At 36.6% G+C, this 15,836-nt stretch overlaps 1 protein-coding gene across 3 annotated transcripts; it reads right to left on the bottom strand.

Annotated features, from left to right (window-relative positions):
- Positions 1-3,072: 3,072 nt before the first annotated feature.
- On the bottom strand, positions 3,073-14,014 carry LOC111342416 (uncharacterized). Of its 3 annotated transcripts, XM_088754779.1 has the most exons (7): positions 13,659-14,014; positions 10,720-11,042; positions 7,722-7,832; positions 5,253-5,612; positions 5,057-5,138; positions 4,664-4,718; positions 4,182-4,353 (listed from the first exon to the last, which is right to left on the bottom strand). In XM_088754779.1, the coding sequence occupies exons 1-7, from the start codon at positions 13,766-13,768 to the stop codon at positions 4,321-4,323; spliced, it is 1,074 nt and encodes a 357-aa protein (XP_088610905.1). In that variant the 5' UTR covers positions 13,769-14,014; the 3' UTR covers positions 4,182-4,320. The 3 variants fall into 3 exon arrangements, with proteins under 3 accessions (XP_022805225.2, XP_088610904.1, XP_088610905.1); XM_022949490.2 differs by lacking the exon at positions 4,664-4,718 and having other exon boundaries at positions 3,073-4,353; positions 13,659-14,010; XM_088754778.1 differs by lacking the exons at positions 4,664-4,718; positions 13,659-14,014 and adding an exon at positions 12,179-12,198 and having other exon boundaries at positions 3,073-4,353.
- Positions 14,015-15,836: the final 1,822 nt, after the last annotated feature.

Raw genomic sequence — 15,836 nt, 5'->3', positions numbered from 1 at the left:
GAAGCAAATCCAAGGGAAATAAGGTTTGGTTTGAGATATCGGGAGGTTCGAGCAACCGAGGGTTTGAAAAATCGGGATTCCACTGTATCATTTTCAACAGTACGAACGCTACTGATTACACAACACGTCCATTATCAGTTTATTACCTGCAGAGAGAGAACACCAAATCGATTCTCTGGTGTTTCACTGTAAAATTATATTCTCTATTATATTTAATCGGTAACGAAGTTCAAAAGGCCTGCAGCGTTTCCAAGAAATTGGCGTCGATTGTCGCAAGGGAAACATTTACGAGAATTTTAACTTATGTCCTGCAGGCAAGGACTTAGATCTGTGCTTTAACAGTAAAGCCGAATAAATCTGAAAACAACGCCGTGAATGAATTTAAAGGCGATCGAGTGTTGGAGATATTCTAAGCTGTTGCAGGAGGACTTAGTTCTAATTTAATTTCGTAGAATAAAAGACCAACTATAATTTTTTGTGTCATTTTGTCTTTTGAAAGATCTTTCGTCGAAAATTAAGGCCTTTTTTAACGATTAATTTAACGTCGATACACAATATTACATATTTCGAAACTGAAAACTGTGAGCCAAATAATTATGAATACTTCCAAAGGACATGAATTGTCGAGCTTTCGTTATTCTCTAGCTAATCGTAGTTTACTTTAGAAAATTGAAACCTGTTTCATTTTTCAGTATTTACAATCATGATTGAATGAAATAACTCAATCAAAAGGGCTCGCATCCGTGCCCCCTGGATGCCACTTGGGTGAAACTACCAACCGATTTGAGAAGTCACTTGTTGGGAGCAAGGCGAATGTTTGATCATGAAGTTCTTCAATCCTACTCGTACAGGAATATGATCGCAATTAAGAAAAATAGATGGTATTTGAACCTACGTATAATATAAAAGGAAAGAAATAATCCTTGCAGGAGAGCGAGAATTGCTGGAAAGAAATCTGAAATAATTCAGAATTCCATGGGTTTCGAACCGTGCCTCAGAAGCTTTGTGTTAAGAAGACGTTAAAGAACTTGTGCGCGTGCGACTCTTTTGCGCGTGCTTTGGGACTACGCAGGCTAATAATATCGTAAGCAAATCACGCGGACCTTTTAATTTTGACGTGTGTGATTTTTTAGAGGGAGTTGAAAAGCTTTTAGTTTATCGAGTAGCAGTTTGTTTAATGGTCGTTGTCGTTTACCGTGAGTCTACAGTTTACCGTGTTGGAATTAGAGTGTTTGATTGGTTTCCCGCTTCGCTTCCGAACACTTTGCGTTTTTTGTGGAGCAAATTCTCGTAGGTTCATTTCTTTACTTGTTTATCCTAATCAGGTTTTTAATTTGATTTTCTTCATCAAGTGATCTCGAATCTTTTCAAATAGCATCGTAGTAGAGAAGTCATCGGTGAAAATTCTTTTTCACCAACTTTTTTTTTGTTGTTTTCAGTTCTGAATGCATGTGATGAAAGAAAAAACGTCTGGAAGGATTAATATTGACTACGTGTTAAGTAAGAGGAACTTGATCAGGATTGAACTAGTTTAGATGAACTGATAACTCTAATCAACAATAAAGTAATTTCCAATGATATATCTAATAAGCGAAGAGCCTGATTAAAAGCTGACCGAAAAAAAAATAGAGGAAATATACTCCTCTTTGCTGCAAAAACCTTTATTTAAAAATCAAATTACCCTCATCTAGGTTTATAAACTTTATCAGCACCGAAAAATAAAAAATAAATAAATAAAAAAAAACACGCATGCTACGTTTCTTGAAAATGAGCAGGGTAAACAATTGAAATCAACAGAAGGTGTAAACGTTTTACAAAAAGATACATTTCTGGAACCAATGAAGGTCTCAAAAGAGGTCGACGTGAAATCAAGTCGAATCCCTTCGGCCCAAAAGTAATTCTTCCGTCGACCTAACCTTCTTAAATTACATCTACAAAATTAGCTTACTGCGACAATAATGTAGCACTTTGCGTCAGATTATTATTGGTCTAAACTTGTAATCATTATCCTTGTTTGGAAATGATAGAATACCATCAATTTGAAATAGAGAGTTTCAAAACTTCCTTGACAGAGCCAGTGTTTGAATTTTGATTTTACACATTTTCGATAAATGAAACATGGAACAGAAAATTTGAAAAAGCGATCAGTTTGTGATGAAAACATTTGTCACCCCTTGATTCCCGCCCCACCACCAACTAAGGGAAAAGGCCCTGGGAACAAGGTTGATGACCCGACCCAAGCCTCCTGCCATTCAACTTTTCCCCTCGGTCATAACCATCATGCCCCGTTTTACTGGAATAGGCTAGCACTTAAAGCGGCGTGGATGATGAATTGAAGCTTTGCGTGCGAGTGAACAGTCCCCTTCGATTCTCTCCAAGCTTGTCTGCGCGCAAGCCTCTGTCTCACTCCTCCAGTGTTCTCTCTTACTTCGCTTGTTCGCTCTCCTTGAAAGGTCTGAGAGAGAGGGTGTTATCAAGAGTAGGACTCAGATTTAACGAGGGTGCCTCTTTTGAGTGAGCTGTCGCCCATCTTGAAGTATTGCCAGGAGCTATACTGCAACGGGTTACACGTTATTAACGCCTGTACGCTTAAGAAACTCTGTCATCCCGGTACAGACTTAACTGGCTCGGTTCGCGTTAAAGGGCAAAATCTACACATAAACACTGCGGCCACCCTTGCGAAACTTATCCCTTTTCTCACAGCTTTGAGAAGTGCGTCTCCTCTTCGATGGTACGATAGTTTGTCTTAGTTTAATTCAGCTCAAGAGGTTGCCAATACTGTGGGTTGCATCGTGTCAAAGACAACTATCTTTTGCGTAAGCGAGGCAAACAATTGTTTGGTATGCTAAGAATATATGAAAATCATATATTTGAACTGCGGTTAAAGAAGCGCATATGAGAACGATCCTCAGTGAGGAACACTATTTAAGCAATAGTGAAATTTAAGACCTGAAAAAAATTCAGCCCATGGCCTCTGCGATGCCGGTGCATTGTTTGGAAGTAATAAACTCGAGGTGCGCTTCATTAGATTTTTCAATCTTCCCTGTTAATTCAAAAGAATATTCAAGAAAGTTTTAGTGATAAGAAGCTATTTATTTATTTTGTAAGTATCTTTGATGCTGACTTCTAAATTAATCTACAGAGGATAACTTATTTCATACGATTAGGAATGTGCTGAAAACCACTGTTAAGGCTAAATGGACGATTCTACAAAACTCTCCGCTATGTATGAATTACTAGTCCACATAAATCTTTTCCACAAAAAAACCCTTCTCATAATTCACATCTCTTCGCCCATTCTAACTTTTTTAATTTCAAGTAACAAAAAGTTTTTTAGAATGTAAATTTTTATATCTGCGAGAATTCTCTACTTTGCAATTTTTTTTTTGCTTCGCCAACCTGCAAAACATCCTTGTTCAAAAACTACATACAATCACTTTATATACCGAATGCAAATATGGCGTCCAATTTTAGTTGCCATTGTTCTGACTACCTAGCCTCGTCTTCGCGTGGAAACACAAAAGGATTATTACGTGTGTGAGAGGCTAGTGAGTCCAGAACAATGGCAACTCAAACTGGACGCCATATTTGCATTTGGTGTATAAGCTTGTAAACTGATTATCACATAACATAAAAGCTATTGATAAGCCAGTAATACTGATAAAACATCATTTCATATTATAAATGAAAGCTATTTACAATTCCAAGAAAAGCAATCACTAAGCAATAACAAATAGCAAACAATGGATTGTTAAAATTTTCTTAATCACCTACAACTGTAATACGTGTTCGTGCAATAAAAATAATAGTAGTGCCTCTAAAGTTGGAAAGAGGAGAGACGTACATGTATTTATCGCAATCCAAACCAAGCAACTACTATCCAATGTTTTGCAAGCAAAAAAATTAAAGAAAAGCAAAAACAGCTCTATCATTCTTTAGACTTGGGATATGTCAAAAGCAACATTCGAAATAGGAGATTTCTTGGATGAAAAAGGTTATAAAATTCTGACAAGGATCACTGATCGTTCAATTCCCTGAATTGATTAACATGTAATTTCTTTTCAGAATTTTCAATCAAAACTAAGACTTGACAGTTTGAGGGATTGACCTGGATATTGAACTGTGATCACCTACACGTGGGGCGTTTTCTTCATATCTGCATGTCCATTGTGAAAATACACATCTTTGCCTCCATTTTTTATCTCAAGGCTACCCTTTTCATTCATGTCCAGTGGAGAAAGACCTCTTTTAAGTGAGTCGGCGTCAGTCTCACTCTTAAAACCATCATTTGCCAAACCATAGCTAGGTTCCACTTTCACTTCATACTGTGGACACTTCATTTTCTTTTTTTTCCTGCATAGGATTTAAAGAAGGATTTAAGAGGCTGAGAAAATGACATGATTACTAATAACTTGTAAAAAGTGAGGCAAAGTCAATCAAATTTAATTTGAATGTAAATTATAGTAAGAAAACAATGGCCAGAGTTTATGTTTGCAAGAATACACTGTGTATGTGTTTCAGGCCCAACTCAGGAAAGAATAACTCTGAGAAGGGCTCAAAATATAGTTTTAAATGCCACTGTTAGCAATTATCATTATCACTTTGAAGGGCATTAATGAATTAGACACTGGAAAATTATCATGAAAACAGCCTGAACAATCACCTGAATGTGGGAGCAGCTAAAATACATTTTAGCCTGCCAAATTTTCCTTTGTAGCCTGAAAAATTCCCCACAATGCCTGACAAAGTGATAATACATGTAGAGCTACAAGAACTTGCTCAGAAACTGAAATAGATCCAACCTTTTTAGCAAATACCAGGTCTGATCATTTGAATCTGACCAACCCCTTCCTTCAATGTCAACAAGCTCTCCTACACATGTAGATGTACATGTAGCTCAGAAACAATTGTGTAGTTAAAAATATTTTCACTAAAAATGGGGCTAAGGAGACTCAGAGTATTTGTATCCAAACAAAATAATGTTTACTAATTATTGTGCAACACTAAAATTTACAGGTGAGGTCCATTTCATTTGTAATTCAATCCAAATACCTACCAACAAAACTGATACACGATAAAGCAAACAACAGCAATAATCAATAAAACAATTACAACTGCAACACCAATCTTCCATTCGTCTGTAAGAAAAGAAAAAGAATGCTTCAATGTTCATAAATCAATACCCTTGTGATTTCCCTGGTATCCCACAACAGCATGTACATAATCTAAATAATTATATAATCTGCACTTACTGCACTCTTCCGCACTTTCACTTTCAGAATGTTGAGCCCCTTTCTGATTTGCCACTTTTTCAACACGTCCACCTTCACCAGTCCCGTTGGTGGGAGACGGAGTGCATAATGAAACCGTAGCAATTTGTGTTACTGTTGCAGTGCATTTTGTATTCGCAGTGCAAGGAACAGTGGTGGGCAGATATGAAGTTACAGGATGTATATCAAGTGCAGTGGGCACTATCTCCTTTCCAACAGTTGAAGAGGGTTTTAGAGTTGAAGAGGGTTTTAGAGTTGATGAAGGTTCTAGAGCTGCAGAAGATGAGGGTAAAGGCTCTTTCCGGCAATGTGGCTTGCCAATATTTGCAAGGCAAGCTGAATCTGAAGAGTAAAAAGATTGTAACTTCAATGACTGAGAATAATATGAAAATCATATACTACAAGGATTGCTTTCATATTCAGATTGTCACTTATTACACTATAGGAAGTAATGTGTAGGTCCAACTAGTGATTTTGCAAGAAAAAGATTAACTGTCATTTAGATCACAATAATTAAACAGCCTGATTTGAACCTAGGCATAAATGTTGATTGTCTTAGTGTAATTGTCTAGTGAAAAGTAGTCTTCAAAAAATTCATCCCAGTTTCCACAATTTAAGAAGCAAAGATCAGAGTCATGATGCTGATGACTTGCAATGACTACCATCCAGGTTGTCAAAAGGTAAATCCACTTCAGAAATTTCCAAGACTACTTTTACTTGCATAATCATTCAACAATAACAACAACAAATAAACTACATGCAAAATGGAATCTCAGAACAGTTATCAGATATTGCAATCCTTCCACATGGGCTGGAATGTGTTGCCCTACTATTTCCACACAATGTGACTATCCATGACATATCCCATATTTCAATTCATATGGGAATAAGGGGTGTTGGGGTTTCACTGCCCTTGCACAGTGACAAACAAACTGTAGGCCTCTGCACCTTTAGAAGCTTTTCTGATATTGGTGAGATATAATGTGTTGCTTCTTGTTCTTAGCAATTTTTCAGGTGTTTGATTCTCTACTGTGCAAATGACCAAAAAACCTTATTTAAAGATGCACCAATGAAAATCATTTTTCTGTTTTTAAGACAGATTTAACTTTCTGGCTCCATTAATCATCAGTAATGAAATCAAGTTATCACCTTGATCAAATGAATGCACACTTAAACAGTCATATAATAAAATAAATTTAATCTAATATCTCGATACGGATTGGTATTGTCTAACTGATGACCAATTTGAACCACTTCACTTGATATTGAATTGATTGCTATTATTATGTAGGGATTGCTGTTGGCAATATATATTATCAAAAACAGATATGTGGAAAAGTTAACAAATCCAGTATCAATCACAACATGTTCAGTTGTTTATACTCAAGAAAAGATCAAAGATTAAAGAAACTGATTGCAATAAAGAAAAAATTTTAGTCAAGGAATTCAATTAAATCTAAATATTATTATTTTTGCCCAATTTGGTCTTTAAAAGCGTTCCTTGATTCTCCATATTGATGTAATGCGAAGCACAAATTAATATCACAAGTCAAGGATTTTCATTGGGGGAACAACATCTCAAAGGAAACCCTACAATAGCACTGTAGTCTGCCAGACAAGTGTAGAAAAGTGGTTGGATAAAAATAAATTGGAAAGGAACCAGGAGGTTAGAAACAGATGTAACCATGTGCAATACAAATGATTACCAATAAATTTGGGTTCAAATTTTCAAGATGCTTAAATTACGATTTTCCATAAAAATTAATGTCTACTTCTTGATCGTGCCACAATAAGCTACACCTCTGTAGACAAATCAAACCAGTGGGTAACCAGGAATGTTAACCCCTTTCACCTTCATGATCTAAGTTACTTCTCCTAGATGACAGGGGCAATACAAATACTTTATCACTCTTCTTTGTTGACCATTTGTGAGAAATGAAAGTCATTTCATAAAAATGTCCCCAAATGAATAATTTCATGTTCTTGCAAACAGTAGCTCTCACAACAAGAGATCTTTCACTCCCACTACAATTAGAAAATAAATTCTCCTTCCTGTCTGCCAAACAATTCTTATGACATAAATAGCAAATTGATAATATTACTTTATTCTCATTGCTTGTCTGCTTGATACTGTACTGATATTGTAAGGAGAAATTCTGTCTTGGTCACTCAAGGGAGGTAATAGATAAGCGCAACAATATATCAAATGATTAATGCTGAGAGCAAGAAGGTTTAACCAGAAGGAGACTGTACCACTTGTCAATTTTTCAGTTCATCACCAGTGGTTCATTCCACAGGAGTTCCTCGTGGCTGGTATGATCAAGCACCTTTACCTTTACAGTGTAGCTGAAGTCTTGACTCACCCCCCCATCTGCCTTTCATCCTCAAGTACATTTGAGTAAAACATTCAACAAATACAAATACAAAAAAAATAAATCTTAATCATTTTACCTTCATCACCACAAACATGCATTTCAATTTTCAAGAAGCCACCATTTTGTGTTCCACCACAGTGTCCTCCATCTGTGTGGTTCACTGAGGACAACGTTCCTTTGCATGTTGCTGTTGGTAAAAAGTCAGAGTGAAAATACATCATACTGTAAATCTGACACTGGGACCTTTCTTCCCCCTTCACATTATAATAAGATAAGGTAAGAAGGTAAGAAGGACAAGTTTATTAATCCACATAATTCCTAAGAAAATGTAGCATACTTGTTTACAATGCGCACATGCAATTACAAAATACTGAAAATAACAAAAATTACATCAGTATAAAAGACTATGAATAATCATGCGCAGGACACAATGACAAATTCTTATTATGGTGCTTAGCGTTAAATAAACAGTTACTGTACAAGGTTTAATTTGTTTACTTCTAAAAGTATTCACATTAACAGCAATTCTAGTATTGCATAGTAAAGTATTTCAAAAGTGGCTGGCTGTGGATGTAAAGGAATTAAGGTGCCATTTACTATTGAAAGAATTTTGCTCAAGCTTAGTGCTTGAGCCTCTAAGATGATAATTGACTGCACCAAGTTTAAAGAAGTCGTCAATGTAATAAGGACCATTCTAATAATAGACCACAATAATAATAATAATCTATATATTATTAATCCAATATATTAAGCCAAGATCTGAAAGTGTGGGAGTTCATTTCATTAGCTGAGTTGGTTACCTACATTTTGATTGGTGGGGGACAGATGCATGGATGACATCACCATGGATCTGTTCAAAAACAGATCATGTGTAACACCAAAATGCTGAAAGAACATCAGCAATGCTTTCACCTGCACCTGGTGTGCCACATTCTAATTCTAGCTCCTATCACATTCTAGCTCTTGTCACATTCTAGTTCTTATCACATTCTAGCTCTTATCAAATTTTTCCTCATCTATGGTTTGTAACTGTGCAGATGCACCACAACATGGAAATCTATTTGTTCATTGGAGCAGGGTGGTCTCTGGATTTGGCACAGGTGCATACTCTAAAGGCCCAATGGGGCCTTAATTGGTCTCCCATTCCAAGGACATACTACAAAGCTGTTTGTGCTTACCATGATAGTGATATATCTTTTATTCTTTTTTACTTTTGTGTTTTGGGTTAATTATTGTTGTTTATCTACATGTGTTCATTCATTTATCGCATCTGTTTTCTTCTCTTTTTGGTATTTGGGTTTTGGGAAGTCTGCTGCCACAGCAAGGTTCACAAAGAGGGCCTCTTATCAACATCTGCTGCATTTTTAACAATAGCTTTCATACCCTTCCTTTACAATTCAAGGTTTTAGATAACTAATGAGAAGTTTCCAAAATCTTCTTTTGAGATGTGATTATTTAAACAAAGCCTCTATTGAAAGACACCAGTGTGAAGTTTGTAAATTAAATACCAAGTTAGGAAATGCATGGGGTGTTATGACTAGCAGATATGCAAATTGTTATTCATTTAATGCCATAGCTGACAGGTGCATTAGAAAGCTATTTTAGTTGACATTTCCAACTGTTTGTGAAAATAAACACAAATTATGAGAGCTGCACAAGGCAAAGATAGTACATAGATCAAAATCATTTTAAAATAGCAAAACCTTTCATTTCCAATTTTCTGTGATTCAAATTCCGAAAAAAAAAACAATTCTTCAAAACAAGGAAGTGAAACAAATTATTCATACAATAATTTTCGATGTGGGAGTTGTTCTTGCTTGAATACACAACTTCCTCAAAGTCTGTAATTGGCTGGATTTTGAAAATGGCAAAAACACAGATATTTTGAATATGAAATTCTTTCTCAGAAAATGTTTTTGCATTATGTATAGGAGAGACAGATACATCGGGAGCAATAATCTCTCAGTACGAGGTTTTACATAAATTGAAAAACAATTTATACTACAGCTGTCAGTTGTTAAGCCAACCAAACAATTTGCAAAATACCTCAGACAGAACATCAACTAAAAAAAATAATGCTGATCGAGGGTTCACGTATCTGTATATCAGTTGATATATGTTCAACTCAGATGGCATACGCATGTAGCTCATGTTAAAAAAGATTAATTAAAAGAAAATTGTGCTTATCAACTGATCACTGGCACTGCCAACCATGTAGAAATTTTTGCTGAGTTGAATTTCTGCATAAAATTTGAAGTGTTGTATGAAAAATCAGTCCATGTTGACGGAGCATACACATTTCAAAATATTTTTCACAAAAAAAAAGGAAGCTGTCCAATAAGTGACTGATGACCATATTTATCAATCAATAGTAGGTGCCAGTAAGTTTCTCAGGTGTTTTGCAATTTAAGAGATAACATTATATGCAAAAGTTGTTTCCAAAATAAGTTTAACTTTGCAATTCAGCAAGAAAAGAATTGCAAGGTGGGTTGAAAACAGCCCTTTTGTTTATTTCTATGTTTAAACCACTAAATTGCCAAGAATCAGCCTCTATTTTAATGAACTATAACTGTAACTATAACTGTTTCTCGCAAACTGTTTAAAACTTGGATAGTAAGGCCTATTATCAACGCAACAACAGATCATAGACTTGATAATCACAGTTTTCATGGCGAGACGCAAATACCTACAGGAGTATTACTGCCCCCCCTGGATGGGACATCAGTCCATTGCAAGGTTGCCCCACCCCTCCCCCCCTGCATTTCAGCAGGCTTCCCACTGTGAAAGGTGAGAGTCCAGTGTTTTACCCAAGCATGCAAGACAATGACATGGCAAGATCTCAAATCCAAACCTCAAGACCCAGGGTACAGTCAGTGTACCAACTACTAGAACTCCGCAACTCCTACTGATAACACTGATAATCACCAAGGACTTGTTTTAAACTTGAAAAATGAATTCAAACCCTCCCCCACCCCTATAAACAGTGACACAAACACAAACCCCTACAAACTGGAGAATTTCCGTAAAGGTTTAACATTCAAAAGAAGGATGTTAGTTAATATGTCAACACTTACAGATAAAGAAATATGATTTTCCTTTTTCAAATTTAAGGTGATTTTCAGCTGAATGCGGTTGGAATATGATGGTGCGAAACTGAAGTGATGTGGGGTCTTCGCAGCGCATGAGGATGGAATGCTTTGGATCCAATGTAACACTGCAATTGTTGAAGGCATCAGTGGTGTGCACTAGCCAAAGGTTCTCATACTTGTTAGTTTTTGTTACTTCTCCCAAAGTCGAGTCCATGAGAGTGGCTACATTTGGACACACAAAGTTGATTTTTGATTGCGATTTCACATTGACAAGCTTGGGCTTTCCGGAGGGGCAGTCACTTTTAAACCTGTTGTGAAAAAAGCAAACAGAATGTAAATTTAGTTGTTCCGTGAGCAGAGTCAGACATAATAAATTGTTATCCTCTAAAGAGTCTAGGCAATAACCATGCGTACTCATGTCGTCACAATATTAGCCTCTCCTCCAGAAGTTTTGAAGAAGCTACTGCTAGTTGTTACCCTTCAGCCCTCAAAAAGCTTGTTTATCCAGGTGCAGCATTCCTTTCTGCATTTCCTTGACAAGCAGCATGCAATCAGCACTGTCTTGTAGCAAGAGAACACCTCACCTTGATTTCTGGTTTCTTCTTCTTATGATAATAACAATCATGATGATTATAAAAGTGGTTATCGCTCATCATAGTGGTTATAATGCTTATTATTAAAAACTGGAACATTGGGTAATCCAATTCAAGACTTTTTATTGGCTTAGCCATTATGGTATATGAGCCAAGATACCATAATCTAATATCTGTACATTGTAACATTCGGTTTCTTCTTGCAAAATAAAGTCGAGAAAATTTGTCTAATATCTTCAAGGCATTTTTTTTTAATAGAACAATTATTCCACTCACTCTTGTTGGATATGAGATGATTATAGCCAACTTGGCGCTACGCGCCTCGCTGGCTATCTATCATCTTATATCCAATGTGCGCTCGTGGAATAATTGTTAATTATAACCATGTATTTAAGTAGCACATTCTCTTATGACCTACAGTATCTCCCAGATGATTAAATTATGTTTTAGGTTGCATTTCCTGAACATGACCAAGGTGGTATAAATATTATCTTATTAAACCTTTTTTCATGTAGTATCACTTCATGAGTATTATTTTTACAAGTTGTGCTGTATTTTGACAAGCCTGTAGGGCCAGTCAAAATACAACAAGAAGTAAAAATACTCAGAGATACTACACAACAAAATGTTTAACAAGAGATTTATTATCCATCAGGCCAAATTGTTTTTTCACTGTGGGCAAATTTTGCAGATATTATTTATTTTCAGTTCTCGGGGGTACAAACATTATATGATATTTTTACTTGATTTACGCCTTATTTGTACTCTATATTGTGCAGTCGGATAATAAGAATCATTATTACTTTAGGTATGACATCAAAGAGAGGAAAGGAAAACTTTACACTTCTTACATCATCAAAAACTTTACACTGGGTTGGGGCTCTTGCTTGTGATGCAAAAATTTGAACCTCACAGTTAAAAACACAAAACATAAAATCAGTGTAGATTGCATTAGAGTCTACTCCTGAATAAGTGTATTTTATGAGAAATTCTTTTTCTTCCCCATCTACTGCACTAGCACAGAACTTTCACAAAATAAACATACATGTATATATTAATATGACACATTTAACCCAAAGCTCAATGAACTTCACGATTCACTGACAAGTGTTTACTAACATTACCAGCAGCTTTACTAATTACCATCATGATTACAAGGAAAATTAATAGGGAGGGAAATCAGAGGAATTAGATTGCGCAAACTGTAAAACGAAGCTCATGATTTGCAGGCTTGGAGACAGTAATTCTGTTATGTAATGAACACGCAATCTTTATGTCTCAAGAAACTATGTTCTTCTAAACTCAGTGACTATAATTTATGGGACAAAACCCCAACATTTGAAACAATCAAAACTTTTGAGTTCAATCTGTCAATTTCTACCATTCAAATAGCTGTCTTCCTTTTTTTCTCGCAAGGATTCACTCCTCTTAGCCGATCTGCACGAATATTCATCAAGTCTGATTTTAACTCAAGAGACTATTTCAATCTAATTACAGGTAAAGTTCATGTTTACATATTTGGGTGTATGTTAAAAAACATAATGATGGAGGTTTTAGGAATGCTCACGACTGATGCAACTCTGGATTATTTACTTAGACCCTGTTTCGCAGTAAGTTTAGGTAAAATGTAAATCAAAACATGTTTCCTTGGCTCGAATGATCTACCTGCCTTTACTTGTCAAGGATGTTGATATAATCAATTCGTCGCATTTATCTGCCAAGGAGAATATGGGTAGGTCTTTATTTCGGCAGTCCTGTTGTGAAGTGTAAATTATTATAACTCTGTTTCACAGTATCGGGCACTGCGCTAGAAAAGAAAGAGGTTTCCGACTTGAAGTAATATCACAAGATACAATGAGAGCATTTTACCAAAGGTCGCTTGATTTGACAACCTGGAAGTTTCGGTATGATAGCGAAAAGATAATTGCAATTACTCGTTTCATACCGAGAACTAGAAAGCTGCAGTCAGGCTACATAAAAAGTAGAAGATGTTCCTGTAATGTGATCGCTCGAGACTTATATAAGACGGAAGCCTCCAACATCTTCTTGTAGTACACAAAGGCAAAATAAGCATCTACTCCGAGTTACGCTTCAATTCTATTTATCCTTCCGCACACCACAAGAAATTGTTAGTCTTGCGCATTGAAAGCTTAACGTCTTAAAACAAATGAGTAGCTATGGGAAACTAACTTTAATGTTGGCTTTAAGTTTCGCAATCTACTACCGGTTTAGAATATCAGAAAGACTAAAAGAATCAAAATTTCTTGAACTCAGTAACTAACGAAAGCAAAGAGTTAGACACGAAACATGCAACACAAGAGTTTCACTTACAGTGGATTTTCAGGATCCCAAATGATGGACTTGTAAGTTGCACTCCCAAGAATACAATTAAAGCTCATGGAGAAGATGAGAAAAACACAAAAACACCCTTCTGAATTCATCGCCACTGGTTGTTCTCTGTTTGGTCAATCGCTACGTATTCGAAATCTCGTTCTTCACATTACGACCAAAACGCGTATCTCGTAAAAGCAATCACTCTCGAATGCCCTGCTTGTTAATAACAACCGATTTATTTCATAAATGCTAAGGTTTGTTTACTCTCTCTGAAGACTGAACAGATATTGGCAGCCCCGGAAATGTTTTAGAGATAGCACAATCGTTCGCTCTCGAGCAGTTATTAACGAAGGTATGCCCAAAAATAATATACGCAAGGTCTCCTGCTTTGTGATTGGTCGCAACAATCCTAGACAATCGTTAATTCCCTGCGATTGGCTACAGCCTGCAATCTTTGAAGGGCTGTGAGCACCACCGTATTTCCGTGTAGGTTTCTGTGGGCTTTGCTCGAAAAGTAATAAATTTCCTTCGCTAAAACCTTTAACATATAAGACCAAGTTATAATTCCAAAAATTCAACAGACCAACTACCGTTGCTGTTACAAAAACTCAACGAGAAAAACAACGTTATGATTAACAGTTGGTTCATGCTTTAGCGTGCACTATCAAGTTATGGAGCACGCGGGAAGTTTGGAGAGCACGAAAGAAGCGTAAGAGTTGCCCAAGGCGATAGCCGAGGGCAACTCTAGCTTCTTGAGTGCTCTCCAAACTTCCCACGTGCTCTATAACTCGATAGTGCACAGCTGAAAGCATGAACCAACTGTTTTAGAACATAGCCGGTGGAATTGTGCATCAAATCCGACGCGAAAAACGGTAAACAATAACAGTTGAAGTGAATCGTGACGGTGTTGATGCCGAGTCTCCTTTTGCTTTGTTTTTCTCTTTTTCTGCCTCATTTAAGAACTCTAGCCCAAGGGAAAAGGTCGAAACATTGTCTTTGTTTTCGGACTAGTAGGCCGAGTTTCTGTTGGTATCCATTACTGTCGCGAAATATTATTATTTTTCCTTGCGCTAACAATGGCCGCTCGCGCGAAAAAAAAATTTTCTGGCGAAGTCGGATTTGCTGACGCTATCAGCGTGCACTATCGGGATTTTGAGCACGCTTACGTATAATGAATTTGATTGCGCGACTCTGCCAGCTATGTTCTAATTTCCGTTGGTAGTCATTCGTGGTTCAAATTACGCATTGCTCTCCCTGCGCGCTATTTCCTCCAAACCGCCCTCTCTTCCGAACTCCTTTTTCTGCCTATTTTCACGAGTGACTGTATTCTGTCTTCAGACCCTTTAATACTGATCCCCCATACAACTTCCAAAACTTACAACTGCATAATATCAATACAGTACGAACTAGCCAGCTTATTTCTATCAGCTCAGGAACCTTGTTCGTTGCATCCTATGAAATTATATTTCCGTATGGTAAAATATCTGCATAACATTTACGAACAATGTCTATAAATTTATGACGCATCATCTGAAGACACGTCGAGTATGACACGATAATTATATAACGCACGTTTTGGGTTGCATTTCGTGAACGTGACCGGTGCACCTAACAATCAATATTATTACTTTGAACAGGATATTAAAGAGCAGAAAGGAAAACATTTTCATCAAAAAAAATTGTTGGCGTTTAGTAGGTTCGAGTCTCTTTCTTACACAAAGGGAAAAAACTAAGGACACTCAACTAGCAAATGCAAATAGGGAAGTTTACAAAAGACTGACAGACAGACAGATAGGCGACAGACAAACCTTTATTTCTGTTATGGATTAAATTATTAAATGTAAAGAACAGACACCCACAAAAAGCCAAAGAGTCGGTAGGAATCTCCGAATACCGGTTTGTTCGAACTTTCATCCGATTCATCGTTCAATTCGACCACGGAATGCGAGAGTAAATCCAGTAAACAAAGCACAAACACGAAAACTTCCTTGTAGGCTTAAGTAGTAAAGCCACTCAATGCTCAAACGTCGACGTCAGGACTTTTTTATGTAGGGATTGAAGAGTAAACGAAAACATAAGTACTCGCTGCCGAAGAAAATTCAGAGTCGACTTTAAAAGTGAGAAATAAAAGTGTTTCTAAGTTTCGATCTATTGGTTTCCTAGCTTTGGATCTTT

Source organism: Stylophora pistillata, chromosome 3 (assembly GCF_964205215.1).
Source record: "Stylophora pistillata chromosome 3, jaStyPist1.2, whole genome shotgun sequence".
NCBI lineage: Eukaryota > Metazoa > Cnidaria > Anthozoa > Scleractinia > Pocilloporidae > Stylophora > Stylophora pistillata.
This window is presented reverse-complemented; position numbering and strand designations above follow the sequence as displayed.